Below are 9,725 nucleotides of genomic sequence, written 5' to 3'. Positions count from 1 at the left end.
TGTAGCATCATTGCTCCAAGGCCGTGTTGCAGCAGAGAGAAAACAGACTGCCCACCTCGCAACGTAACAATCGACCACAACACGTGAGGGATGGGATAGATAGAGAGAAGAGCTTGACAAGCTAGCCGACAGGGGTAATGTTCGAAAATCCTACGAAAAGATGTGGCGACTAATAGAAGGTTTCAAGACCGAAGCATACTCTTGTAGAGCCCCCAAAGGTGATAAAGCGACAGATGCCCAGCAATCACAAAATCATATACATATGTATGTATCTCCAAACCACTTTTCAGCGCCTCTTTGCCATAGTTTTTAGGCCAACTATCCTCCGCGGATATGGCGCATTGCGCAGTAATGAAAGTTTGTATCAAGGTGTTCACCAAACTGCTCGCCAAGTCCGCATTGGGATTGGCGCAGTATGTATCAAAACCGGTGCAGACATTCTCTGTCTGTGAAGCACAAGCGATGCCGTTATATTTTATACTAGAATATGTTCGAAATATTTCGCATTTGTTGTGAAGACAGAGTGTTCATCAACGTTAATAAAACCTAAAACGCATTCCTTCCCTTTTGATTTTTCCGGTCAAAGGTGGCCCAGTTTTTTCTGAGTTGACAAACTTGAACTTTCAGATGAACCGAATTGTTTCGTATGTCCCGGTCCAAGGACTGTCATAAGGACTGCTTTGGTAGCAAAATGTCTAAAAAAATATTTTTTCTACAGCCTGTAAGCGACAGCTGATGAAGTATTTCTGTTCCCAGATGTACATCATCCAATTATAGATATGATTTAGTGATCTCCAAACTTTCAAGAACCTACTGACCTTTTTGCTAGTTTACTGCTGAGACTAAAAGTATACCACGGCCAAACATACAATCGCTTATTCTCATTGTAGTTAATTATACGATAAGACACCTACTTCCGTAAACAATGGCCTTATACAAATCGCAGTGAAACAATAAGTCGCCTACACGCGTTTCGAAATTGGGACAACAGCTTTTAACATATGATCTTCACAAGTTTGTAAATATAATCAAAATACCCGTTATGGCAAGCGCTTCGTTTCAGCTGCCTTGCGCATCGCAGAGCTTAGGTACAGTCAACAGTTTGGTGTCTACGTTGGTCCAAACACTGCTAACAGCACAATGTGCTATTTCAGCAGAGCCGAATTGGCCAAAGGATTATGGTGATACGGCCATAAAGGAAGGACTTGGAAAATACGATTTCATTGTGGTAGGCGCCGGTACAGCAGGTTCGGTGGTGGCAAGTCGTTTGAGTGAAAATCCCAAGTGGAAAGTGTTGGTGTTGGAAGCTGGCGACGACCCTCCACAAGAGTCAGAGGTTAAACACACTCTTTTATTGCGTTTTTTTTTGCTTAGACAAGTTTTTTTTGTAGATACCTAGCTTGACTAGTACTGTACAGCAAAGCCCTTACACCTGGAGTTACTATTCCGAACCGCTTGCGCACGTTTGTCAGGGGCTTATCCACCGCCTCTGCTTTCATCCACGCGGAAAGGCTATAGGTGGTTCGGGCGCAATCAACGGAATGATGTACGTGGAAGGACATCGCAAGGATTTCGACGATTGGCTGGCCGCAGGCAACACAAAGTGGGGCTGGGCGGATGTCAAGCGCTATTATGAGAAAGCGGTGCGCCCAGTGGGCAATGCCACACATCCAAAAGGATATGTAGTGCTGAACGAGAATTACTCAGACCAAAAATTGGTAATAGGCAACGTGATCTTCAATGCCACCGCAGAGTTGGGCTTACCACGGTTGGGAAAGCTGGAGAATGGCATAGAAATAGGTACAATGTATTTGCCAGTAACGGCGAGAGTTGGTAGACGGATGTCCACGGGCAAAGTGCATTTGGCGAAAGTGTCCGGGCGTCCCAATTTGCACGTGATAAAAAATGCGCATGTGCGCAAGATACACTTCGAACGTGGCGGTAAGGTAGCCACCAAGGTAACGTTTCTGCTGCGTGGCGTGCATGAGCTAAGCGCCGAAGTGCACAAAGAGGTAGTGCTTTCAGCTGGTGCTATAGATTCACCAAAGTTGTTGCTTTTATCCGGTGTGGGCCCGCGCAAGCATCTCAAAGAGTTGCGCATTTCGGTGGTGCGCGACTTGGCGGTTGGCGCGAATTTGTGCGATCATGTTATCACTACGATCTTTTTCAGATTACCCAATAACACCTTAGTTGAGCCCAGTCATCATAGTTTGCGCCCAACAGATGCCATCTATGATTATCTAATACATAATCGAGGCAATTTGAGCGGCATTCCCAGTGGTCTTACGTCTTTCCTAAATACCAAAGGTGACAGCTCTGTTCCAGACATAGAGTTCCATTATAATCTCTATCGAAGTGAAAATAGGCAACTCTTCCTAGGTCACATGGCCAGGCGTAATGAAAAGATAATTGCAAGCATAAATCAGAATTTCAAGGACTCGCATTTGATAAACTTTATGTTGATACTCGCCAAACCGCGTTCCGTTGGCAAATTGCGACTACGCAGTGCCGATTATCTAGATGCGCCACGCATGTACTCCAATTACCTTGATGATCCTGAAGATATAGCGACTATGCTTCGCGGTATCCGCTTTCTTGAAAGTCTGGAGCGCACGAAGACCATGCGCGCACTTAATGCAACTTTGCTTCATATACCGTGTGACGAATGCGACAGCTATAAGTACCGTTCGGACGCCTATTGGCGCTGTTACATCAAATATATGGGAGAGGGAGGTTTTCACCACGTTGGCACTGTGAAAATGGGTCCAAAGAGCGATCGGGACGCATGTGTCAACCCACGCCTACTATTGCATGGCGTACAGAATTTACGTGTAGCGGATGCCAGCATTATGCCGGATGTACCACGGGGCAATACGAATGCGCCGGCGATTATGATCGGCGAGCGCGCGGCAGTATTTATAAAGGAGGATTGGAACGAGTGCACGGAGCTGGTGGAGCCGAAGTGAGAATAACAATATAAAAATAAAATCCAATAAATAACTAACTTAATTATATTTACTGGGCAATGAAGTCTCAAACCGAGTGGAAGTTTGGGTTTAAAGAGGGGAAAAATAAATAAACAAGGTAACTGTGTAGTAGGAATTTTCGGCATTCGAACGCAAACATCCATCTTAAATTTTTAATTATTGTAGCTGAGCTAAAATAGACTTGTGTGTTTACGTCTATTTCTTCTGTGAATATGTGGTGTGTCCATACAATAAAACCTAGGAGACTAAAAGCGGTCATTGGCCCCATAAAATGTCCATTTATTTGGCATTTCAAAAAACACAAAAACAATTTGACGGGCACGCGTAAGTCACTAACAATCATACGATTCACAGCAGGCGGGGTAAGGCTTCGAGTCGTCCTGCGGCGTGTACTTGCAACTTGGTGGCGCATAAATGGATGGGCAACTACAACAATAAAATCGAAAAAATAATTAACGGTAACTGGAGGAACAAAGTCCGAGCAGCAACATACGTTTTGGCAGAGATAGCGCCGGGTCCGTCGCAGGTGTACTGGCTGCACTCGCCTTTTATTTGGAAATTTTCGCCCTTATTTGCCTTTTGTCCGCGATACTCGCAATCGGCTTTTGTCGAATTAAAGGAGAAACAAATTTTATATAATATCTCGTCCATTTCCGGCAATGCGCCGTCGTGTCGTCTCACTTACCGGCTACTGCGCAGTCCAGCAGTGCAGCTAACACCAACGCCAAAAACAATGCTACAACACCTACAAACTTCATAGCAACTTTTGCAGATTTCTAAGGCTGAAAAAACTATATTCACACGACCAAACTCAAACAGCGACTGTGCGCTGCCGGCTCAATGTCGGCGCTAATGAATACTTTTCGATTTGATGTTTGCTGTTGATTATTGTTTTTGTTTCTAATGATTAATATTCAATATTTTTATTGCCTGCTCAAACAGTACAATTATCAGCGCGGTTCTGTTCGATTTTGAATTACGAAGAGGATTGCACAACGACGCCGAACCGGTTCGGATCTACGTGGGATGGCAGGGTGAGAGGGGGTGAGTACTTTTTAACACAAACACAAATGTTTTGGATGCTCGAGCTGCTGCTATAAGCGATTTTATAGCTTTTATGTACTTTCTGATAATTACCAAACAAGTGCCCGGGTATTTTTTCTTACGTCAGTGACATGTTTGTATATGCGATTAAGATTTGTTTATTTGCTAAATTCATAATTTTAAATTAATAGATACACTTTACAAATGCATGCGAAGTTAAAATAATCATCAGGTTTTAATCGGCACATTTAATTTGGGTGCAGCAATCGGGATAAGGCTTACTATAATCGGGTGGCTGCTCAATGCAGCCATTTCGCAGCAGATAACGGTCACAGCTGTAAGTGAAAAATTAATATTAGCATGGGAGGAGGACACAAAACAGGATGACATTTCCGAAAAGGCTATTTTGTCTTGCGGACTTGATAAAAATTAGTTTTGAAGCTCGCAAAGAGTGAAGTTGGCAGTCTAAAAGCCAAGAGTCAGGTGCTCGGATTAAAAATATATGTTTTATACATTAAAATGGATCAACTTACTGCTTTATCACCAGCACATAATCATAGCGGCAAAATACCGTTATGCATTGAAATTCTTTATCTGTTGGATACAGGGTGTCATTGACCGGCACCGCTAGTTTCAATTCCTCGTAGTAACAGTGGTTTGGCAGCGCTGAAGTGCGGAACACAAAAATCGACATATAAAAAGTTTTCTATAAATAAAAGTATTGAATATTGGTAGTCTAAAAAGTCTTTTCGTATTTCTAATCAAACTTCAAACTGACCACTGACAAAATACGAAAAGACTTTTTCGACTATCCAATATTTTGAATAAAAATTAATTCGAATGAATTATTTTTAATGGAATTGCAGTTACAGTTTATGAAATGAAAAATCGAACACGTTTGAAGAAAAAACAAAAAAAAAATTAAAAAATCTTAGTTAGAAAAATTGAATATTTTTCAAAAAAACAGAAGAGTTTATGTATGTTTAAAAATTTTGTTGATTGTTTCACAATTTTTTTCATAAAAATCTTTCACACAAAAAGAAGCTAACTATAAGACAGAAAATTGTTTTTGTGTTTTCTCGAAATGGCAAATAAAAGGTCAAAATTTTGAAATATCTACATATTTTGCATAAAACTTCTTCTTCGTAAGAGGAATGAAAATAAGTTTTCCATGCACTTTCATTATTATTTTTTTTGAATTAATTGCTTAATTTTTCTGTTAACTTTCGAATGCTGAAAATTTGTGAAAAATATTCAAGAAATTGGACAATTTCATAGATAAGAGATTTGAGATTCCGCGCATTTCGTTTTTTTGAAAGTGTTGTATAAATAATGTATTATATTAAAAACAAATTATACTTAAAAATACAAAAACAGTTTTTCAAAAAATATTAAAAAAGCATGAAAAATATTGGTAGTCGAAAGAGTCTTTTCTTATTTTGTTATGCAGTCGTATATCTCCAGTGCTACCAATCACGTTGTGTCATACCATATAGTGTTGGAAAGGTGAGATTTTAAGCTTCATTTAACCCGAAAAAATTAAATTCGGGGAAGTTGAAAAATAGTTACAGCTGTTCAAAAATGAGTGAAAATATTGACGAAATTCACTATATTTTAAAATTTTTGTATAAAAAAGGGAAGAATGCCACGTAAGCCAAGAATGAAATTTGTCAAGTTTATGGAGACGATGCTGTATCAGTTCGGGTAGCACAACAATGGTTCTCTCGCTTCCGGTCTGGAAATTTCGATGTGAAGTTTGATTAGAAATACGAAAAGACTTTTTCGACTACTCATATTAGAAACAAATTACACTACAAAAAAATACAAAAACAGTTTTTTAAAAAATTTTGAGTATTTAAAAAGCAAGCAAGTGTTAGTCAAATGTACCGCTGCTGCTGATGTAATGTATCGGGTGATTTTTTAAGAGCTTGATAACTTTTTTTAAAAAAAAAACGCATAAAATTTGCAAAATCTCATCGGTTCTTTATTTGAAACGTTAGATTGGTTCATGACATTTACTTTCTGAAGATAATTTCATTTAAATGTTGACCGCGGCTGCGTCTTAGGTGGTCCATTCGGAAAGTCCAATTTTGGGCAACTTTTTCGAGCATTTCGGCCGGAATAGCCCGAATTTCTTCGGAAATGTTGTCTTCCAAAGCTGGAATAGTTGCTGGCTTATTTCTGTAGACTTTAGACTTGACGTAGCCCCACAAAAAATAGTCTAAAGGCGTTAAATCGCATGATCTTGGTGGCCAACTTACGGGTCCATTTCTTGAGATGAATTGTTCTCCGAAGTTTTCCCTCAAAATGGCCATCGAATCGCGAGCTGTGTGGCATGTAGCGCCATCTTGTTGAAACCACATGTCAACCAAGTTCAGTTCTTCCATTTTTGGCAACAAAAAGTTTGTTAGCATCGAACGATAGCGATCGCCATTCACCGTAACGTTGCGTCCAACAGCATCTTTGAAAAAATACGGTCCAATGATTCCACCAGCGTACAAACCACACCAAACAGTGCATTTTTCGGGATGCATGGGCAGTTGGCCACCAAGATCATGCGATTTAACGCCTTTAGACTATTTTTTGTGGGGCTACGTCAAGTCTAAAGTCTACAGAAATAAGCCAGCAACTATTCCAGCTTTGGAAGACAACATTTCCGAAGAAATTGGGGCTATTCCGGCCGAAATGCTCGAAAAAGTTGCCCAAAATTGGACTTTCCGAATGGACCACCTAAGACGCAGCCGCGGTCAACATTTAAATGAAATTATCTTCAGTAAATGTCATGAACCAATCTAACGTTTCAAATAAAGAACCGATGAGATTTTGCAAATTTTATGCGTTTTTTTTTTTTAAAAAGTTATCAAGCTCTTAAAAAATCACCCGATATAAGTACATGTGGAGTAATCAATAGTAATCATTTATAACTGACTTACCGGCATATTTGGTGTTGCCATAATACTGTGTAGAGAATGTCCAAGTTAACGGCAATGTGGCGCAAATGATGAAAACGAGCAGGGGGGACATTTTGTATATTTTTCTGAAAATGAAGATTAATATTTCAATGAAGTAATGCACTAAGACGCAGGCTTACTTTTAACAACACTACAAATAAGAAAAAAATAAACAGTTTTGTGTCCAAGCGCAATGCTTCCTAGACTAAAATATGTCTAAAGTACGTTTGCCAATATATTTCAGACTGAGATTTGAATGCGACTAGTCTCAATTTAAACTCGCTTCCCTTGCTTGCACATAGAACATCATGGAGTGCTCTCTTGCTCCTTACTATGAACGATTTTATTTCGCAAAAATCCTCGCTCGGGTTCGGAGTAACATTGCATCTTAGAATGTTGCTGATAAATGCAACACTGACAGCTTTAGACATAATGATTATACTGAACGTTAATGGATGGTTTTCACAGGAATATTAATTTTTATATCTACATATCTACATATATATATTATAGTTCTTACGCCAACCCCCACAAAAGAAATATATAGTAATTACCCGGTCACAAGACTGATTACTTTAGCGTTAATGTTTGTTGGTGTTCACGCCCCGTTCAAGTGTAGCAATGTCAGAGTAGCGGCCGCGCTTGCGAAGGAGTTGTGAGTGTTACTAAATTTCGTTGTGCAAATTTTGATGACCGAAAGAGCGTAGTGTAAAGTTAATATTGATTTAAAATTAAAAATTTTACAGCTTCTCAATGCATGTATGTATGTACATATGTATGTAGTATATATTTTCGCTTTATGACTAATAAGCGGCGCTTAATTGGCATGGGGATTATCATAACAATGAATTGAGAGGCGTTCTTGGCGCGACTGGTGAGGCTTACGAGTTGACGACACCGATGCGAACTGCGACGCCGACGGCGACTCAGACGGCTTCAAGTTCAAACTGCGTGAGATTATTTATTTCCATATTCATATGTGTAGAAAATAACTGTTATTTGCTGTCGAATAGTTTTGTAGAAATGTAATCCAAACAGAAACACATTGTATTGGTTGGAGGCGGGAAGGGAATTTGAGTGATTCAGTGAAGAAATTGAATTTAGAGAGCAAGAAATAGCAAAGTTATTTAGATATTTACTTTTTTAAATTCCAAGAATATACTAAGACCCGAAAATATACTATAAAACAGACACGAGAAATATATTTAGAAATATGAAACTGACAACAGCCGCACATAAGAAACTGGAAACTTAAAAAAAAATAAAAAAAAAATTATATATTTATAAAAAAAAATTATTTGATTATACATATGTATGTATAAAAAATATAAATGAAAACAAAAGAAAATTATAGATTGAAATAATTTAAAAAAAAATAAAAACATAAGAAAAGTAAAAAAATTAAATCTTAAATTAATTAAATCATAAATAATTTTTATATCATAAATGAATAAAAAAATTGTAAATTGAAATAATTAAAAAAAAATTAAACATAAAAGCAAAATCTTAAATTAATTACATCATAAATAGTTTTTATATACATAAATGAAAATAAAAAAATTGTAAATTGAAACAATCAAAAAAATTAATAAAACACATAAGAAAAGTAAAAAAAAATTATAAAAAACTTAAATTCAAATAATTTTTTTGCTTTAATGAAAATATTAAAAAAAACACTAAAAATCAGTAATCCATCAAAAGCATAAACTCAATTTGGTGCGTAAACAGTAAAAAAAAAATATTTCAAGACTTAAACCTTGACGCTTATCTTTTTAATCTCTAAAAAATACAGAAGGCATTGAAAGGCTATCAATCTGTACTGCAAGCACACATACATACATAAGTACATGTGTACTAACAACATTACATGCATTGAGTTAACGTATGTACATACATACATACATGTACATATGTACGTGTGCTTTATAGGTCTAGCAGTTCATTAAGTACTTTAAAAACAGCTGCGATCTATCAAAACAATATTTTTGAAAATAAAGAAATTGTAGTAATAATAAAAACATAATAATATTAAGAAAAAATTATAAACAAGAAATCAAATTCCATAAATACATACATAAGAGAACATATGTATGTATATACATACATTATGTATGCCAGTGGGTTCCATTAAACACACTGTTAGTCGCCTTATCAACAGCCGTTCAAATTCGCACTCATGCACTGAGCTCGTACGACATACACACATACCCAAATGTATGTTATCACAGGGGTCGCTAACTCAGTCAACAAGCTGCTTATGAGGGCAGCTGGCCGGCCAATTATAAACGACATGACTTAAGAACGAATCATAAAGGCTAAAATAGATGCCAAGAATTCACCAAAACAACAGTGAGTGGGTAGCCAGTTTCGCTGGAAGCGTTTCTTTTAGAGAAGAAATGAATTAAGCACTTGACTTAAACACGCATTACACCGGCTGATTTAGATCATATGATGTCTTGATAGCTTCATAGTAATGGTAGACACATCACATCACGAAATGACTGGCTAGCGTAGCTGCCAGCGTTTCTTATATAGGCGGCGAGCGAGCAGAAGAAGCCCGCCGGAATTTCAGATCAAATCACACCATGAACGAAATGACTGGCTAGGCTAGCACAGCTGCCAGCGTTTCTTATATAGGCGGCCAGCGAGCAGAAGAAGCCCGCCGGAATTTCAGATCACATCACAGCATGAACGAAATGACTGGCTAGCGCAGCTACCAGCGTTTCTTATATAGGCGGCAAGC

The 9,725-nt window shown here is 38.0% G+C and overlaps 3 protein-coding genes across 6 annotated transcripts; 1 reads left to right on the top strand and 2 right to left on the bottom strand.

The window, feature by feature from the left end:
• The first annotated feature begins 616 nt into the window (after positions 1-616).
• Positions 617-3,251, top strand: LOC120773353 (glucose dehydrogenase [FAD, quinone]-like). Of its 2 annotated transcripts, XR_005705151.1 has the most exons (3): positions 617-1,336; positions 1,392-3,084; positions 3,153-3,251. XR_005705151.1 is itself a non-coding variant. In XM_040102173.1 (2 exons), the coding sequence occupies exons 1-2, from the start codon at positions 1,043-1,045 to the stop codon at positions 2,964-2,966; spliced, it is 1,869 nt and encodes a 622-aa protein (XP_039958107.1). In that variant the 5' UTR covers positions 617-1,042; the 3' UTR covers positions 2,967-3,251. The 2 variants fall into 2 exon arrangements, 1 of the variants encoding a protein (XP_039958107.1); XM_040102173.1 differs by having other exon boundaries at positions 1,392-3,251.
• A 9-nt stretch (positions 3,252-3,260) lies between these two features.
• On the bottom strand, positions 3,261-3,833 carry LOC120773365. Its single transcript, XM_040102190.1, has 3 exons — positions 3,673-3,833; positions 3,481-3,589; positions 3,261-3,413 (listed from the first exon to the last, which is right to left on the bottom strand). Exons 1-3 carry the CDS (start codon positions 3,743-3,745, stop codon positions 3,320-3,322), a joined length of 276 nt encoding a protein of 91 aa, XP_039958124.1. The 5' UTR covers positions 3,746-3,833; the 3' UTR covers positions 3,261-3,319.
• A 227-nt stretch (positions 3,834-4,060) lies between these two features.
• On the bottom strand, positions 4,061-7,713 carry LOC120773361. Of its 3 annotated transcripts, none has more exons than XM_040102185.1 (4): positions 7,537-7,713; positions 6,965-7,068; positions 4,565-4,697; positions 4,061-4,366 (listed from the first exon to the last, which is right to left on the bottom strand). In XM_040102185.1, exons 2-4 carry the CDS (start codon positions 7,053-7,055, stop codon positions 4,267-4,269), a joined length of 324 nt encoding a protein of 107 aa, XP_039958119.1. In that variant the 5' UTR covers positions 7,056-7,068; positions 7,537-7,713; the 3' UTR covers positions 4,061-4,266. The 3 variants fall into 3 exon arrangements, with proteins under 3 accessions (XP_039958119.1, XP_039958120.1, XP_039958121.1); XM_040102186.1 differs by lacking the exon at positions 7,537-7,713 and adding an exon at positions 7,315-7,335; XM_040102187.1 differs by lacking the exon at positions 7,537-7,713 and having other exon boundaries at positions 4,565-4,737; positions 6,965-7,064.
• Positions 7,714-9,725: the final 2,012 nt, after the last annotated feature.

Source organism: Bactrocera tryoni, chromosome 4 (genome assembly GCF_016617805.1).
Source record: "Bactrocera tryoni isolate S06 chromosome 4, CSIRO_BtryS06_freeze2, whole genome shotgun sequence".
NCBI lineage: Eukaryota > Metazoa > Arthropoda > Insecta > Diptera > Tephritidae > Bactrocera > Bactrocera tryoni.
Note: the sequence above shows the minus strand (reverse complement) of the source record. Positions and strands in the feature narration are given on the sequence as shown.

Bases quoted from the DNA above. Each gene is read 5' to 3' on its own strand.
- LOC120773365 (XM_040102190.1), bottom strand. From the start codon at position 3,745: ATGAAGTTTGTAGGTGTTGTAGCATTGTTTTTGGCGTTGGTGTTAGCT. The intron at 3,590-3,672 runs GTAAGTGAGACG...ATTCGACAAAAG, and splicing joins GCTGGACTGCGCAGTAGCCG to CCGATTGCGAGTATCGCGGA. The intron at 3,414-3,480 runs GTATGTTGCTGC...TTATTGTTGTAG, and splicing joins GGCGCTATCTCTGCCAAAAC to TTGCCCATCCATTTATGCGC.
- LOC120773353 (XM_040102173.1), top strand. From the start codon at position 1,043: ATGGCAAGCGCTTCGTTTCAGCTGCCTTGCGCATCGCAGAGCTTAGGT. The intron at 1,337-1,391 runs GTTAAACACACT...TTTTTTTTGTAG, and splicing joins ACCCTCCACAAGAGTCAGAG to ATACCTAGCTTGACTAGTAC.
- LOC120773361 (XM_040102185.1), bottom strand. From the start codon at position 7,055: ATGTCCCCCCTGCTCGTTTTCATCATTTGCGCCACATTGCCGTTAACT. The intron at 4,698-6,964 runs GTAAGTCAGTTA...TCCGCACTTCAG, and splicing joins TGGCAACACCAAATATGCCG to CGCTGCCAAACCACTGTTAC. The intron at 4,367-4,564 runs GTAAGTTGATCC...TTTCACTTACAG, and splicing joins TATGTGCTGGTGATAAAGCA to CTGTGACCGTTATCTGCTGC.